General features: G+C 41.1%; 2 protein-coding genes across 3 annotated transcripts; one reads left to right on the top strand and one right to left on the bottom strand.

Annotated features, from left to right (window-relative positions):
- Window positions 1–454: 454 nt before the first annotated feature.
- On the bottom strand, window positions 455–11,591 carry LOC148082438 (uncharacterized). Of its 2 annotated transcripts, none has more exons than XM_087789615.1 (9): window positions 11,427–11,591; window positions 9,863–9,973; window positions 9,508–9,738; window positions 7,686–8,279; window positions 7,523–7,583; window positions 6,112–6,182; window positions 4,770–4,824; window positions 3,890–4,084; window positions 455–3,348 (listed from the first exon to the last, which is right to left on the bottom strand). In XM_087789615.1, the coding sequence occupies exons 1-9, from the start codon at window positions 11,563–11,565 to the stop codon at window positions 2,700–2,702; spliced, it is 2,106 nt and encodes a 701-aa protein (XP_087645741.1). In that variant the 5' UTR covers window positions 11,566–11,591; the 3' UTR covers window positions 455–2,699. The 2 variants fall into 2 exon arrangements, with proteins under 2 accessions (XP_087645741.1, XP_087645742.1); XM_087789616.1 differs by having other exon boundaries at window positions 9,863–10,327; window positions 11,427–11,500.
- Window positions 11,592–14,901: 3,310 nt separating this feature from the next.
- On the top strand, window positions 14,902–18,543 carry reeld1 (reeler domain containing 1). The gene is made up of 3 exons (XM_087789612.1): window positions 14,902–15,276; window positions 15,342–15,478; window positions 16,159–18,543. The coding sequence occupies exons 1-3, from the start codon at window positions 15,026–15,028 to the stop codon at window positions 18,204–18,206; spliced, it is 2,436 nt and encodes an 811-aa protein (XP_087645738.1). The 5' UTR covers window positions 14,902–15,025; the 3' UTR covers window positions 18,207–18,543.
- The last annotated feature ends 342 nt before the right edge of the window (window positions 18,544–18,885 follow it).

Consider the following 18,885-nt stretch of genomic DNA (forward strand, 5'->3'; position numbering starts at 1 on the left):
TGAATTCTTGGATGGATGGAAGGGATCAGACCGAATTTGTCAGTTAAATCTCTTACAAGTACAGCAACAGTGATGCTTTGAAGTCATTATTAATACATTACTTATGGCTTTATTTCCTTGTTACATTCAGCTAGTCTTGTTTGCTCAAGTTTTCTGCCTCTCCATATTTACCATACATTTTTTTTGTTTTATTATATTTGAGTCCTTTAAGTTATTATTGTAAACGCCAAATAAACTCTTATACAAAACAATCCTTTTGTTTTATCGTTGCTTTGCTTACGACTGGGAAGTTGTAAGCAATGGAATTAAAAAAACAACATTTTTTAACCCTTAAACAACTAAATATGTTCCAAGTTACCAGCAAGATTTTTCCAGACTTTATTCAGCAAAAGTAGTAGCAGACTAGAGCAAACATAAGAAACAAGAAAATTAAAAAAATAAAAGCTAGAAAGAAACCTTTTACCAGATGTATTTTATTATCATGCTTTGTTATGTAGAAAGAACCCATAAAAGAAACAGGAACTATCGTAACTACATTCAATGTGTGCACGTGATCGTAAAAAAACAAAAACAAAACGATTCCCTCTCAACTCTTGCAGTTCAAATTCTACACGCCAAAACTGTATTATTTTCATGCCAAGATATTCAATGGTTTGTTATTTGCACAAATTGACTTCATGCTTCTTATATAAAACAAAACCAATTCAACCCACCGTCTCTTCCTTTGTTATTTAAGATGAAAAGTCATTTTTAATAAAGTCAACAACTGCAGCATGAGAAGTAGAACGGCAGTTCTTTAACCATAATATACATACCCATGTTACCATGGAGAGAATTGAAAACGTTAAAAAGAAGAGAACGTTTTTTAGGAAATAAATTACCTTTTTTTTTCTTTCTTTTATTTATGTAATCTATTTTAAAACATGTGTAATTATGATTGACATGCGCGAGGACGTGTTGAGGCGATGTCTTTCAGGGATAGTTCATTAATAACTGTCATTATTAGCGTGATTGTCTTTTTTCAAAATAATATTTCGACTATTCAGTCGTACTTATTTAAGAGTCTTACGTGACTTTTGCTTCCAGCTTTATGACATCAAAGACTCCTTCTGGACGTACAATCGTACTAACTCAGGTTTGAGACACATGTTCAAGCCTCTGAATGAAGGTAGCTTCACCTGGCAGTGCGTGCTCCAGCTAACAGAGAGCAGCATTTGAAAGTCTCTGGTGAAAGTAAGAGGTTCAGGTTCAAGATGAATTTACAGTACACAGAAAACCAAAATCCTGAGTCCACAAGGCCTTTTTTCTGCTGGCAGTTCATGCTCTGAAGTTATATGGGGGCAGATTACTAGTTATACACAAGCTTTAGAAAGTTCTTTGAACAAGATGAACAAATTCAAACACAACACAAAAATACAATCAGATAAAAACATGACAACCGTAGCTATCAGTTAGCCTTAGAAGAGTCGCCCGGCAGTTGATCACATGTCAAAGGCTCTTACATGCAAAATCAGTGCAATATAAGTGTAATATTTCATACGGCATGTCCTCAGGAAAATATGTCTTTGAAGTCCTCTTGGTTTGGTCGTGTTAGGTGAAATAATAAAGGTACTCTGAGAGTGCTGTGTTCAAAGAAGGTGCAAGCAATCTACAACGGTTAGGTTCTCTGCAAAACTACAAAGTGCAACTTCAAATTAAGACGTTTCAGACTCATCAAAGTGTCATGTTGTTTCGTAAACACAAGTACATTTTCAATATACAACACAAATATTAGAACTTGTGTCGCCGTCCTTCAGAAACCATAGAGCTGAGAAATCGGGTCTGACCTGAAATATAAAGTGTAGTTTTCTGTCAATTTTATACATGCGTTTAATGTAAATACTATCATTACAGTATTAATTGTTTTAAGAAATACTTTCAGATTAATTGTTTGATATCCGTGACACCATTCAAGTCGTGCTGAAGAACTGATTCCAGAGGTAAGTGAGCACTTGTGGTTTGCTTGCTGCAACTTATGAACGTCATAATGGACCAGTAAAAAAGATTCACTGGTTCACGTAAACACAATATATGAAAAATAAAATTAAAATCGAGGTTGACGTTGCACCTTATACGGAAACAAATGAGGTTCATCGGTCTATTCTACTTTAGTAATCATGTCTGTGTCTCTGTTGACAGCAACTCTCGATTTGAAAGCCAGTGTTTTCTGAAGGATGAGCGAGACAGGCCATAAATATGTTACAGGGTTAAATAGCAAAGAGTCAAGTGATTAAGTGACGCACAAAAGCAGGCAGTAGAAATCACAAGCATGATGCAAAAAAGTCGATCCGAGCAGATCCTCGTGTTTGGTGCGTTCAGTGTTTAACAGTAGCTGTTATTGACATTCTCATAGATGACGAGGAGATACATTTTTGATCTTTACATCCATCTCAGCAGAAGTCTGGGGGTAGAGGTCAAAAAAGAGAAATAAAACGAGAGATGAGAGCAAAGATCGGTAAATATAAAAGAGTATTTGAGGTTAAATTTAGAAACAAAGTGAGAGGGAATAAGCAGCAACAGAGGACGTAGGAGAAATATGTAGAAAATTAAAGGTGATAAAAATGAATAAAAGGTTGAAGATGAGTGGATGATCACTGAGAAGTGAGAGAGAAACAACAAAAAAGAGATAAGATGAAGCAGGAACAGCAAAAGGGAAACATTCATGATGACGTTTTTAGCCCAAGATAGTTGAGAAAAGAGTGTTTGGTGGCAGAGGTCGAGGACGACGAGGGTAGAGAGGGGAAACTGGAGCGAGGTTTGAGGGAAAGGAGCGTCGTGATCGGGAGCAGAGGGGACAAATCCCTCCACCCGACTTGGTCAGAGAGCGAGGGATGTAAAGGACGTAGGAAGGAGGCGGAGGAAGCGGTGTCCGTGTGCAGCCTCTGAATGTGTTTGTTTGAGCGCTGATTGTCTCCGTGCACATACGTCCGGTGCGTGTGCACGTTGCTGGGCGCCTCCGTCGTGCCCCCGCTCACGTGTCCGGGATGCTTGACCCTGCAGTGCAGCCGCAGACTGTCCCGCCGCTTAGCGCTGTACGGGCACAGCTCGCAGGTGAACGGGCGCTCCCCGGTGTGGACGCGGACGTGCTCCACCAGTTTGTTTGCCGTCCTTGTGAGGTGGCCACATCGGTCACACCGGTACTGGTTGCCTTGGCGATGACCCTGGAAGTGAACCTGCAGCTCCTGTTGCCCTGGAAACGACCTCTGACAGATGCGGCAGCGATGCTCAGAGGTGCTTGTCTCCAGCTGGGTTGCCATGGCAACTGACAGAGCTCTACCGCTGCCAGCAGAAGGAGGGGTGACGGGGCATCTAGGAGTCATAAGGAAAAGCGAGAGGTGAGGCACAATCACTCCAGAGATCCACGCCGGGTCGCCGCCAGTCACCCACCCACACTGTACGCTTACAACACAAATAAACAAATGTCACTCTCAGTCGTTGACACACCGGAGCCCTTCCCCTCAAATACAAAGTGACTCACACAGAACCGCAGTGAGACTTTGTTTCTTGTCACTTCAAAGTGAGAAAAAAACTTGAGTGAACACAAAGTTTTATTTTGAAGGAGGATGCAGACTAACACAGCACTCGTGTGTGATGTCGATTCGGACCCGGTCTGCCGGCGAAAAAACGGATTTGCCCCATTGACCTATTATTTTCTTGTGGAATCATTCTCCGCGTTACATTACATTATTAAGAAATTGTTTAAAATATTACGCAGCTTTTAACCATCAACGATATGTAATGTGTTTTTTGATTGTGAGAAACATGTTGGCTTAGTGATATTTCTATTATTTTAAATGACACATTTCTTCAAATGAGCAGAAGGACTTCTCTCACACACAGTGTTTTTTACCTGCTTCCACCGATGTCCCCCGTGTCACTTCTTGAATGAGCCTCCACATGAGCTCTCATGGCCGACTCCTTACCGGTGGAGTGTCCGCACGCACAGCAGTGCAAGGAGAAGGAGTCCTGCTCCCACTGCCGGTGCTCCGTCATGTGACTCCAGAAAAGGTCGTGCGCCTCGATCTCGAAGCCGCACACGTGACACCTGAAATAGGCACGGCAGGCGGGTACTGGGTCAGCGGGTTGGCATGGCAATGGACATGAAGCAGGAGCCTCTTCTTGCATTTTTTCCCAACTGAGGTTATTTTTAGTGTGACCCCAAGTCAACTGACAGGAGTCTCAAAGGTGGGCCAAAGGTACGAAGGATAAAGACACCGACTGTGTATCAAAGGACTCGAGATCAAAGACGGACGCACTCTCCGAGAAGCCATGACTCACTATCACAGGTCCTCATCATCACTACACAATTTCAGCAGTGACTCATTACCACATGCAAAAACAGCTTCTGTCTCTTCATAATGAAAGAAAGGTCGTTTACTTCAGTCTATTGTACACGCATCACTGACACAAGTATTGTAAGGAGGGTCAGGAGAAGGAGCTCAAAGTAATGTGCTGTGCCTTTAAGAAGAAAAGAACACCTGATGTAGTAGAAGCATGTATTATTCAACTGATTGTGCCTTAAAGAACAGTTTTGCAGCACTTGGTCACAGGGCCTCGGTGTCAGAGATGAATGAGAGAAACTATGTTGTGAGCTGTTACAGTTCTGACAACGGCTGCTTGTATAAGTGGTTACGTGTTCTTTAATTGCCACCCTTCAGTCGATAGTTTGACTTCATAACATTTCCTCTTCTATCATTTTCAATGTGTGTACTTTTAGACAGCAAGTGTACCTGAAGAAGAAGGAACATCCAGGCCTCTTGTTTTTACTTTGGCTGTTTTGAGCACCTGTAGGGGAGAAATAATCTGTTATTCTTACACAGAAATAAGCCTATTTTTTTGTACCGAGCTCATCCTGAATCCACTAATGATCAGTCCCTGCAGGGGTTGTTATTGGTAAACCTCTCCGCACACCTCCGTAGCATCTTTAGCAAGAAAGCCAGAGGGTAGTTTGGTGGCAGCGTGGATCCATAATATAAGCATAATATGTTTTATGAGACATTTATTAAAAAAAAAACACAAAAAACAATAAGACGAAGGCAGAATTATAAACACAAGCCTACGCCTCTTCCAGCAGAGGCCCTGTGTTGTAAGCAATCTTATAGAAAAAACAACTAACACAAAAATGCAGCTTGGACAAATGGCAGTGAATTTTTGATTGACAGGTCACTTGAAATGATTGGAAAATGTTTTGACATCGTTGTCGAACGCTTGCTAAAATGTATTTGTGTTAAAACAGTTCTTAAATTATCTGCAACCATGGTGTGATGGGGATTGAAAGGAAAAATAGTAAAAGGTATTTTATCCTACCTTTAAAATGAACTTTTTATCTATGGTGTCAGTAAATGTCTAGATTTTTGTTAAACTTCATTTGCAAAAAAATAAAACAAAGAATGAAGACAGATGTTATGAAAGTAGTTTCATATATAATTCTGAATTTAAGACCACATATTTCAACAGGACAACATTGATAAAGAGGGGTCTCCAACTCAGTTGGTCCGGGATTTAAGTTTGATTAATTTTTGTCAACTTGCATTATTCCTTTCACATGATATACCTCAGTGGAATTTATATTTTCTTATGATTTGTGTTGGGTAACTCTGAAATAATAGAAATTTCTAAATTTTTAAACAATTTCCCGAAGGAGACCTCTTGAGGGATCAATAAAGTTTTACCTTACCTTACCTTACCTTAAATATACAAATAATCTACACAATCAGAAACTGGAAAATGTTTACTTATTGTATGTTTTGTGTTTCCAGTATGTACTTGAGCTATAAAACTGATAACATCTATTGTTGATAGTGATTATTTTCATTTCTATGTGACAAAGGACAAATAGGGAATCTCTTGGATGGTCGCTGATTATCATCCCAAATTTAAGCCCCTGATAAGCACTCATTTGAGGTCTTCTTTACTACAGAATCAAACTAGTTTCTCTAAACACTGCTTCAATTTAAAAGCCTCACATGAGACTTTACCATCATTCAAATCTTTACAGCTGTAGATGCCAAGCGGTCTGAATGTTATTTCGTTGTGAATCTGGTGTGTGTGAATGTAAGAACAGTGACTTACCATTTAGAGGCTGCTTTAGGCTCAGAAGAGGAGATAGTGAAGGTGTTTGGCTGCTTCTCTTCAACCCCGGACTGAAGAAACACATTCAAAGAGACAAAGTCAAGTCTAGACTTCTACTAAGATCTCTGTTGTGCTCACATCTAGGTTAGTATATATTTACATTTCTCTTATTCACAAACACATCGTTACATGTCTTTCTCATTCTAACTTCTTCTAGATATAACCGGTCAGATTCATTAGCAGAAAAAAATACAAATGATGTCATCTCCATTCAGGGATGACGTGATGATCTCCTCCCAGTTGGAAGTTTGTGGAATTATCCATAAAGCATCTTAACAAGAGAAACTCAATCATATTAAGAAGTTGCTCTTCCAACAGTTTTGTCTTTCACAAGGCTCTGGCTTCTGATAACACATTCAATCAACACTCAAATCAAAATTTGACGTATACTGTATATAATATAGTGTTTATAAATATATAGTTATTTTAAAATCATATTTTTAAAGGGTTGGAATGTTGACCAGATGAGTTCTTACTAGTTCATCTGTGCACCAGTGAAGCTTGTTAAATACCCACAATTCTATTTTTAAAATATTTATTTTAAATACTTGTAATACTAGTTTTTAAATATCCATAATATCTATTTTTATTTATTTTAAATACTAAAAAATTATATTTTAATTTATATTGATTAACTATTGTTAATACACTGAATACACGGCTTTCGTGTATTTCTCGTTGCTGTATTGTTCTTTTGAGTGACACTTTCCAAAAGACCATGTCCAGAAAAAGATCAAACTAATTATAGATTTGTATGTTTCTATTATCTAGTAACATGGACCTATGGTGAATTTGAAGAGAACATTGAATAATCGCAGCTTTAATCAGTTTATAATTCTCTTCCATTGGCCAAACAATTAGACAAGAGCAGCTGCTTCTGAGCCTGTGGGTGGTTTGGAAATCACATCATTTATAAGATCTAGGTGGTTTTTTTTTTATATCAGAGGTGAACACATGTATTTTGGAAAGGGGCGACATTTGAGTTCAGTTATTTATTTCAAAAGTTCAACATAAAATTTGAGAACTTCTTCATGAACAGACAGGAAAGACATTTAAGTATAAGCATCGACTCTTATCTGCTTGTTTCTTGACAAAAGTAATCATAGTCATTAAAAGCCTATGTGATGTTTAAAAATGTACAATTATATTTTTTATTTTTTTTATTTTTTGGTTGAAAGGCAGCAAAGAGGGCGCCAATGAGTGAAATAATGAACAAATGACAACATCTCAACTGACCCTATAATCAATAAAGATCAACAAGATGGTTCAATAATTTCCATAATGTAGAAACTGACAGTTGACCTCAAAAATACTTCTAAAGATGTACATCTAAATTTACTAGCAGCAGCACCTGTTTGCCACTGGCGGAGTCGTCCTCTCTGTCAGATGGTTGTTGGATTTGGTGACTCGCTCTGTGGAAAGAGAAAACTCAGCTCATGTGTTTCTGGTTGAGAGTGTGTCATAGGAAACACTTCCAGGACATCAAGCAGATGTTTAAGAAAAGAGTTGCTCACCTGAGAGCTGATGCAGCAGCGTGGACGCCAGGTTCACGGACATGTCTTGCCAAAGTGCCGCCCCGAGACAATGGGTGGTCATTGGTCCCCCTGAATCCAACTGCTCTTCAGTTTTGAACACAGAGGTAAACATGTCTTCCTTCTTCACTCCATAGAAAGATTGGTTATCGCTTTGAACTTCGGAAGGAAATTTCTCCTCCATCATGATTCCAGAAAAAAGATCCGCTCCATGGAACGTCTGCTCCGGACGCTTATCGTGGAAGCGGAAATGGTGGCCAACTTTGGCCTGCGAGGACGGGAGATTCAAATCCTCGTTCTCGATCTTCACTCTGAACTGGAAAGCGTCAGAGCTGCCAGACTGGTGGCTGGAGGTGTAAAAGGCAGGTTTCACCTTAAAGCTGGGGAGAATCTGTTCCTCGGTTTTACTCATGAAGAGATGGTGGCTTCTCATCTTAGGAGCGGTGCGCTTGATGAGAGGCTCGGGGACCAGATCAGACACTTCCACTGGTACCTCCTCCTCTTTGACCTTTACGCCATTAACTTTGACCTCTTGGGTCGCAGCGAGTGTTGCAAAATCTGTATGTGTTGCTTCACCTGGACGAACAATGTTTCAATGAGTATTCGCTCTCTGACAAACTACGATTTCAACTAAACGATCCAGCTTCTCCCTAATCAATCTGATCAATTTTAACCCAATAGACAAGAACATGTGTAGTACTAGTATAACAAGCAATCGTTGTTGTTTTAAATATAAATATATAGATTTTTTTGTTAACTCTTCAACCCCCACAGCTATGTTTGCATATTTTCAATTTACTTTGAATGCAAGTCTACATTTATAATAAAGTACATATGCCTTTGGCAATTACTTTTGTTTTTTGGTTCATAAGGATTTTTATTGTCATTTCATTCAAAAGGATTGGAGCCATTTTTTTTATTTAATATTATTTTTCTTGAATCTAATTATTATTAATTAATATGTTGACGTAAAATAATTGGATTTACTCTACTCTCATTGCAACATGTGATCAAACAAACTATTAACAAGGTAAAAAAAACTTGACGATACCTCGTTTAAATAAGGAAAGTTTAGTTTTTTTGTTGAGAAAAATTAAACCAGATGCAATAAACCTGAAGATTAATTTAAAATGAATTTAAGAATCCATTTCTAAAACATTTGAGATGTTTATTTTATATATTATATGTTACAGCTAAGACTTTAATTTGATTAAAATAAAATGACCTTCGATTAACTAGGGGCTCTGAGAAAATATATCAATATTTCTTGTACAAATAAAGCTTACTTACTACATTTTTTAATCAAATTTTCTTATTTTTATTACAGGATTTTTTAATTATTTATAGTTCAATTAGGTACAATCGTCTTTATTTAATTTAAAATGAACATGAATATATTCATTAAACATCCTGCATCTAGATGACAAAAGTCATCACGTCCTCCACCGCCAAAGAAATGAAATTCGGCGAGATCCTGGCAATGACTGAGTACTAGAGGATACAGTCGACTACAGACTGTTGGAGCCGATGTTTGAACATAGTTTGTTTCAAAACAAATGAAATGCAATTTTGGTCTGTAGATTCAATACTACAAATATATTCTCGGTTCCTACAATATGGAAATATATTGCGATTGTTACCAGTGCATCATGATACGTATAGCATCACCAGTTTCTTGCCAATACAGTTGTCTTAGTAAAGATAGTAACTTTTATTTGAGCTTAAATTTAAATAATTGCAACTTTATTATGATCACGTTAAAAGGATATACATGTGTAGTGAGAGTGGAGGATATGACACATACCTGCCAGTTTCCTCAACAGGTCCGAAGCGAGCGTGTCCACCGTGGCGTTGTCGTCAGGTGTGTGCGTCAGGGACGGGGGTTCGGGACTTGCCCCGGGACCGTCCGGGGACAGAGCCAGGCCCGGCTCGTCTTGCTGCCCTCCTCCATGTCCCGGCGGAATGACCTCACATCTCGGCTGCTGCTGCAGCTCCTCGCGTGTCCCGGGCCGCTGCTCGGCCTTCTGGGTGGCTTCTGCAGACATTTGCGATTTGCATAACTCAGCCGATGAACACATGGCACTGCATGACCCACATTGATTGAAAATAAATCCAATGGCAGATATACTGGAAGCATGTGTGGCTTCATTGATTCGTACCAGATAGCCTGATGAGGAGGTCAGACGCCATCTTGGTGCTGACATCGGGGCTGAAGAGAGAGGTGGCTTCTGGGAAGGGACTGGAACTTAGACCCAACTTGCTCTCCAGATCTGTTGTATTCGAACGAGCACCATCACTGATGTGTGTTTCAGTGTGTATTTTCGCAGGGTGTGTGTGCCATTTGGCTGCATCTGATGGAGGCTGCAACACACTCGACCCACGCTTCATGTTCCAGAGTGTGTTTGTGTGTGTGTGTGAGGAATAGAGAGGGAGTCAAAACTCAGAAGAGGGCATCAGAGAAGGAAGAGGAGGACGAGCTTCTAAAATAAGACCAGTTTTCCAACATATGGACAGTAGAGAAGCGTGATTGAGAAATAAAGGAGACCGGGGTGAGGAGAGCGAGCGGAGGGGGAACGAGGAAAGGGAATGCAGTTCTCACTGAGCTGTTGCTGCCTCTCATTGACCTGAAAGAGAAAGAGAGAGAGAGAGAGAGAGAGAGAGAGAGAGAGAGAGAGAGAGAGAGAGAGGAGAGGGAGGAGAGAAGATGGATTGCGAGGATGAGCGAGAAAGAGGAGCAGAGATGGCGAGGATGAAGGGCGAGGGAGGACAGGAGCGGAGAGAGGAAGAGGAGGGGGACGGGGGAGAAAAAAGAGAGATGAAGGGAAGTGGGGAAAGACAAGAAGAAGAAAGGAACAAAGTGAACCTCTGATTAATAAATTATTGAAAAGGATAAGGCCCAATAATTTGGGGATAAATCATCTTGTTATCACCATGGCAACCCCTGCTGTGTCATCGCCTGCCCTGACCTTCCTCGCCACCAACAATGATCAATTACCATTGATAACCCTCAGCATCTTCTCACACCAGACATGATGGTCCAATGGTTTCTTGCGAACCGGATCATCACTTTGAAACGTGAAATTGAGCCAAAATCTGTGATCAATACTATTATGTTCAATATCAATAACCAGCATTGACACGATCAAAGGATCGATTTTTTTCTCTCTCTCTCCACATGATCAAGTGAGAAATATGTATCTTAAGTCTTTCGTTTGTTTGTCATGTTTGACTAAGACCGTGGACGATCCACGGTCTCCTGCCCCCGTCGACCCCGATCCCTGCCGCCGCCGCCGTCTCCAGGCGACGGTCCGGGAGACCCGCCGCAGTCATGTACCGTCGGCGGAACATCATGACCGGACACCCAGCACAACGCCAGGACCCCCTGGTCCTGTGGGTCCTGCCGGTGTCAAAAAGCCCCGGGAGTCCCCTCCCTTGCCTCCGCAACATGGCTGGTCGTCAGCAGCACCGAGTCAGAAAGTCACTCCCGGACTGAACGGAACCAAGTGAAAGGCTGCTGGTTCACGAGTCCGTCCTGGATCGAGGGCAGGTGTCAAGAGCCCCCCCCCCCCTCTCTGTCCCCCTGCAACATGGCTGCACGGTAACCCGACCTCACAGGACCTCACGAGTCATTGTCACGGGTCAGTTAGCATCGAGGACCGACTAACGGCTAACGCACCCGCCCCGGGACACACGCGCGCGGTTCTTGTCGCCTTCGTGACTTACCGGCGCTGGGGGTTGCAGGTGGAGCTGGTGGTGCAGTCCGGGGGCAAATCCTATATTTAGACTCTTCTTTCATGTGAAATGTGGCTTTCCTCTCGAGACCGTCATGTTTTTTCCCCGGTCCTCGCTCTCGACCCGACATCCACGGCGGCGGCACAGAGACGTGTTTCTACCCCGGAGTCGAGGATGACGGGTCGGTCACCGAGCAGGGCAGATGGAGGTTTCCTCCTCCTCTCTCTCTCCTCTCTCGCCGTGCGCGTGTGCGTGCGTGCACTTGTTCGTCGGTGTGTGCGTGTGAGAGGTGAAATACACTAAGGAGCATCAATGGAGGTAGTAATATATATATATATATATATATATTTTTTATATAATATTATAGTCAATGACCATGTTTCTATAGATTCAATGTCCTGAATAGGTTAGGATGAAATATTTCCCTACAGGTCAGAGGTCAGGAAAGTGTTTCCCAGGGGTCACATGTGGCCCTTTAAACAATATTATTTAAGCCCTAACAGTAATACAATAAGACAAAACCACTTTATTTTCTACCTATTTAAACCTGGTTTAATTTTTTTCCTCAGAATCCCGAAATATAGATTGAATTGATAAAATTGTGGATTCAAATCACATTCAATATAATAAATGAAATATGTATTATTATTTTACATTAAAAAATACACTTTTTCTTGTAACTAAGGTTCACAATTTCCTGAGGACGTAATTACCTCCCTCCCCTGTCATAGGTGAAGGAATTCTAGCAAAACTGTTTTTCATTGACGTGAGAAGGAGACATGTTTCAGTGCAGCGTCCCTAGACATTAAGATGCCTTGTGTTTAAGAAAGCTGAGCCAAAAGGGAAAGCTCCAAATTAACCATCTTAATTTAGTCTTAAATATTTTAAAAATTAAAAGTGTTACTTTGCTTAGAATGACTCACACCAGTGAACCAAGCTACCAAGTATACCATTCAGTCTTACATTAAGGTAACTTTCTTTACACTCCAGATGTTAAAAAAAAATACTCACCAACATAACTACCATGAAGAGCAATTGATCAAAACTGTTTGTTTTCCTGCTTGAGACCTTGGCTCCTGCAATGGTTTGAGTGATGCCACCTGCTATATATGATGGGCAAAGTAATTGCTTTTTTTCATTAGAGAAATATGCTTATTTTTTTTAACACATGAGAAAATAATTCTATGTATAACCTTAATGGGAACTTGGTTTTAAACAAAAACACATTTTAAATTAATATTTTAGGGGAAGATTATGTGGGATTAGTTTAGAATGAACAACATACATATTTGAAACACAATGTAAGTGTTTTATGTAAGTTGTACAGTGATCAACACAATAGAATTTAATTTTTTTTTTTTTTTTACAGACACAAATATTTTGTGGGATTTAGAAAATATAATAGAGATTCTCACAAAAAAGCTTTTATTTTTGCAGAAAGTGTAAAAGTTAATTGGCAGAGAATTTGATTTTTTTTCCCCTTCAAATGCCAAAATGTTTTTGATCCCACGGAAGTAAACATGTCCCTCAGACCCATGTTTGGGTTCCAGAGGCTGGTCGGACAATGTGTGCAGATCCTGGTGGGAGGCGGCTACAGCTGGTGTATATCCTGTTACTTTTGGTCGGGGGTCTTAATCCCATCGACAAACAGCAGCAATACACCTTCAGTCAAGGCTTTATTTAAGTTTTATAGGAAAATATGCTCCACTTTGAAATACAAAATACAGAAAAAATATTATCTTACATTAAAGTGAAAATAGTAAAAGTTGAGGGCCCAAAGTATAATCCTTGAGGGTCACCATGGATTATAGATGCCACTTTATGAAGAATGCAGCAAATCGCTTTTAAATATATCCTCTCATTTTGATGTAATTCCTGAAAGATGAAGAATCCTCTCACTTCCTAAACAGTAGCAGTTAAATTCTTCAGTGTGTTGCCTGTGCATTTGAATTTCAATGGCCTGGAACATGCTTGTGAATGAACGGTGAAGCTCTATGCCTTGTAGCTCTACGTCACTCTCCCCGAAATCCCTCCAAACTTAAATCCCATCAGCACTCACTTTCAGCAAACCAGCAGCTTGAGCTGTCAGGAGAAGTTTTTCACAGCGAAAGAAGATGAAGGGACCACTGTGAACAACTTTTGAGATATTTATCAACAAGGTAGGAACCTAATTCCAAATATTTCTTTCTTTTCTATTATTATTAATGTCTTTGCATCGTTTAAAGCATTTCAATCTCAGCTAAAGACAAATATTTAGTGAGTGATGTAACCCATTATTAACATTAAAATGTCCAAATAAATATATATATTTTTTTATCATAAATTGGGAGTGAATAAGTAAGAATTTACAGATGATTAACATATAATAAAGTTTTATTGTTGTTTTATGATTACAATAAAAAGTGTCCCTACATATGTCCCCATTTCTATATGTACCATTCGCAAGTCTTTATCATTTGTTTAATAGTACACCAGCATACATGCTCTGATTTAAGACTAGTTAACTGTCTTTTATATGTGTAGATGCAGCAGCAGCTGCTGTATCAGAGTCTGGGCTTGTTCCTGGTCTCTCTGGCTCCACCTGTGCTGTCATTTTCTCGAGGAGCGGGTCACTCCGCCTGTCAGGACTTGAGACCCGGACACATCCGGGCTCATCCTCAGGATCCGCAGAAGAGTTACGTGACCTTGCGGACGTCTTCGTCCTCCTATCGACCAGGACAGCTCGTCACAGGTAATGTCTACAAAAACCAGTAAGGCTGCTGACAGTAGCTACTTATACTTGTTTACATCAGTATTTGTTTCCTCTGCACTGTTTCTCTCTAATTTCCAAGTTTGACATCAGTTTTTCTTTTTTCTTTTATTAAATCAAATTTACAAACAATGTTTGCAAACCAAAAAACACAACATTGTCTTGGTTTGTGATCTATAGTGTGTGGGTTTAGAACTCTCATCTATTTTTAAATGTAATTATGGTAAATACACAATTTAAACATCTTGAATAAACATTTTAAAAATGATTTATATTATATCTATATGTTTTATATAATGTATTTTTAAAATTGGCGAATAAAAGTAACAGCTTGGGTTGGATATTAAATGATGATGGCCATAGTGATTGGCTACATGTCCAGAGTGTCCCCAGTCTCTCGCCCCGAGCAGCTGGGATACACTCCAACCACCCTGCGATCATGTGACCAGAGGGAACCAGAGAAGATGAAAGGCCAGCCTGGTCCCTTTTCAGAACAACGAGAGGAGAAGCGAGAGAGAGAGAAGAGAAAGAGAGAGAGTGCAATAGAGGGGAAAGAGTGAGTGAGAGAAAGAAAGGGGGAGAGAAAGAGAGAGGGAGGAGAGACAAAGATAGTGAGCAAGGGAAGAAAAGACAAAGAGAGAAAATGCGATAGCGAGGGAGAGAGAGATTCATTTCATGCCTGCATGTTTTGAAGGAGGAAGCAGGACTGGCTAGTGCTAGCCCACCTCAGCACCAGGGAGCTACAGCAATAACAACATCCATCACCATCACGACATGAAACCCTAATTTGTTTTGTTCATGTTGTTTTGTTTCAGTGACGGTCCGCAGTTCCAAAGACTTCATGGGCTTCCTGCTCCAGGCTCGCAGGGTGGACGGGTCAGGGGTGAGGGATTCAGACGGATCCAAGGCGGCGCCGACCGGAGCCGGTCCAGTGGTGGTCGGGGGCAGCTGGGCTCTCGTGCCCCCCGGGACTCACACACTCCGCTGCCTGTCGGAGGGCGACACACTCACACACTCCGACAAACAGCTTAAGAGAAACCTGTCGTTCGTGTGGAAGGCACCCAATGAACCAATCGGAGACGTTCGCTTCTAGTAGGTTCTTTTAAAGGTACTCATGTGTGGAGAACTGCCTCAAACGTTTGACTTTACCTGTCCAGCATCACGGTCGTGCAGTCGTACTTTGTGTACTGGGCTGGGATTGAGTCGGAAGTGGTGAAGGACAAAAGTCGCCCTCTCTGGCGTAGAAGTGACGGAACAGAGATGGATGGAAGCAGAAAAAACACAATCCCACCAGGTATGTAAGAAAAGTTTTTCACTTTTAAAGAGCCTAACCCTAATGTGAAACTCTAACTCTCCTGACTCACTCACATGTTTCAAATGTTGAAGTTCTTCCACTCCAAGATGCAGGAAGTCTCTCATCATGACCATGTTTTGAAATAAGTACTTTATAAAGTCCCCCCCCTCGTCTGAAATCTCGGTGAACAAGAGGTTACGAGAGCAGAGTCTATTATGATTTAATAATGGCTTCACCACTCAGCCAGCTGTAATCACACCCCGCTTTGTTTATACAATGATTACCTTGAGGTTGAGACTTCTGTGAAGGATGACCCACTGTGAAGAACTTTGATGTTTGACCAATCACAGCAGAGTGGGTGTGGTTATAGTAGACAAGATTTTATCTAAAAAAAACGTTTTAAGTGGGCTGGGCTTAAGTGCATTTTCTAATATCTTTATTAAAAGAGAGTTTTGTACAAACAGACACATACTAATGAGATCAATAGAGGTCGAAGATATATTTAAGAGACACTTAAATCAACAAATTAGTTTCACTATAAATGTTTTAATTAGCAAAAATGAATGGTCTGTAGCAGGTAATAAACTCGAAGCCCAGTGGCCAACCTGGTACATTGTGTGACTTCAAATATAAAAGCTTTTTTGTTTGGCATTCAGCTCTGTCCACTTGTTTCTTCACAGATCTTTGGTTCAATACAAAACCAAACATCATTTTGACATCAGCGACTCCTTCAATGTCAACTCAAAATCAAAGTTTTTCCAAAACTGCCACAGAAGATGTGCAGATAAGTAGCACCACGACCGCCACAGCCACTCGAAATGCGCATCGGACAGTTGGACCATTCACAATTTTGACGTCTCATCAGAGGGAATCAAAGAAGAATACAAATGAAACCTACACGGTAGTCAAGGATTCCAGCACTGGAAAAGATTTCATCACCAAAGCCACGTTCACAAGGACTGACTCTCCTTTTTCCTTCAAATACGAACCTACTTCTGCACCATCCTTCTTAGCTCTTGAAGAAAACAAGAGAGATGACATTGAAGGTTTAAATCCTCACAATGACTCTGACTTGAAGGACAAAACACAAAATCCAGAAAATGCGTGGGAGATCCTACAATATACCACCCTGTCTGCATTTAAGACATATCAGACATCCCATGATCAGACCAGTAAGTCCAAGCTTGAATTCCTCACGCAGGAGAACAATGATGCCAACACTCCCTCTAAAAGTGACACCTCTCAAACTGTGGATACGACATCTTCTAGGACCAGTTCCAGAACATATGCTAATCTCTTCACCGTCGCTCGTAGATCTACAGACAAACCCACAAACATTCCCAAACATTCTAACCCTTCTTCACAGATAGATACAGATTTGTCATCGACCCGGATGTTGCAACACTCTGACCAGTTCAAACCAAACACAGCTCATACTCTCAGACCAGAGCTCCTTCTTCAATCAAACCCCTTTAGTCAACAACCAACATCTCCGTCTCTTCTCGGTCTTCTCTTGCAAACATCAAGCAGCCTGTATAAGAAACTTCCAAAGCAAAACCCATTCCAAACGAACCAACCTAAATCAGCCACAGCCGAGATAGACCTCAGTATAAGCCCTGACAGGAAATCCCATGAATACACAACAGACTTGACTGAGCTTGAGTTAAGATGGAATCAAGCAGAGTCCACTGTTGTACCACGATTAGCTTCCTTACTTGATACAACATCCCCAACAAACAAAGGTAGGGACATTGGACGTGACCAGTCTTCACATTCGTCTTTCACTTCTCGACCCATAAAAATGCCTCAGTTTTCTACCACTGAAGCAAACCGACTATTCAGTGATTCTATGTCAACACAGTCAGCACACGAGGATTCTGAGGGCAAGACACGTTCTGCCTTTTCTACACCTCCAACTCCGTCACCAATAGCTAGGCCTCCTGTTTCACCTCAACAGCAGCCCTTCTTCACACCCTCTTCACGACCAACGAACGGCTCATCAACACCATCTGTACTTCCTTCCTTTTCACCCACTTTTTTACCCGTTTCTTTACCATTTTCAACCCGTGTCCTGTCCTCATCCTCACCCTACAGATCCTCATCAAAACATTCAATTCCTTCTACCCCTTCAACTATAGTAACTTCAAAGGAAACCATTTCATCCCTTGCTCCCTCTTTTTCTTTTTCGGAAACACCCTCAACCTCGATCCACGCAGGACCTTCTCCGGCTCTCCGGCGTGCCCACAACAATCCCTCTCAGACACAAACCAATTCTGGCTCAGCAACCCCTAAACCAGAGGTCCATCTGAACCCCAAACCCCATCCGAACCTGAACCCCAAATCCAATGTGAACCCGGGAAACAACATCAAATCAAACGCTCCAAAGGTGGACACGAAACCGCCGCCTAAACCATTTGAAACCCCAGACACTGGAGGGACATACCCCGACATCACATCCAGGCACAGCCCATGGGAGGTCGGCATGCTGTTGGGCTGCTCTGTGGGACTCGGTATGATGCTAGTTTTCGGAGTGAGGTACGTGTATCGCCAGGCTTGTGGCAAGCGGACAGAAGTGACACTTCGCGACAGGGAGAGACGATACGCGACCGGTGAACGAGGGTTGATCCACGTCCAGGAGTGTGGAGATCTAGTGAGGGTCCGGCGGCTCAGGGAGAACAGCTTTGTGCTTCTGGCAGAGTACGATATTTTAGCCGGCACAGGCGACTGACTACGATGATCGATCCTCTAATTACTAAATACTCTTTAATCAAGTAGCTAACTTTACTGCAGGGACATATTAGCTTGAGTTATAGCAGCCACTATGAGCTGTGCTTTTTATGCGTGTTGTTGCCACAAAGCTTTAGTTAGTCTCAATCTCTAGCACGACCTCTTGGTGGTTTTATTCTGGCTATGGCTCATGCACTGACCTTTCTAAGAAGGCCAATCAACAGGTGCATGTTTTATTAGAATCAGATTTCAGAACCATATATATTTTTACTCTAAGATGTCATCGGTTATACTTTCAGCAAACTTTCTCACTTAATAATAAAAAATATTTTATGCTTGGTACGTCTGTGTGGTTATCTTTCAACGGACTGCGGCTTCGCTGTGCTTCGATGAGGTTTGCTTGTTCATGTTTCAGTAGCGGCCATTAGAAAATACACAAGATTGGCAGAGGCCTACTTTATAATGACTCCATCTTAGCATGTGAGAGAAGAGCCATCTGTCCAAAAACTATTATAGGGCTGCCAATACAAGAGCAGAGTCCCAGAGGAATGCTTGAAAGTTCAGGCTGAGTGCACACTACTTCTCTGTGCTTAAAAAAAACCCGATTAATTTCACACACCTGTACCCACCTGAGTTTCTTACTGGAGTGTAACTCGATTAATACGATTTATTTTGAAGGA

The sequence above is a fragment of the Callionymus lyra genome, chromosome 4 (genome assembly GCF_982586985.1).
Source record: "Callionymus lyra chromosome 4, fCalLyr1.hap1.1, whole genome shotgun sequence".
NCBI lineage: Eukaryota > Metazoa > Chordata > Actinopteri > Syngnathiformes > Callionymidae > Callionymus > Callionymus lyra.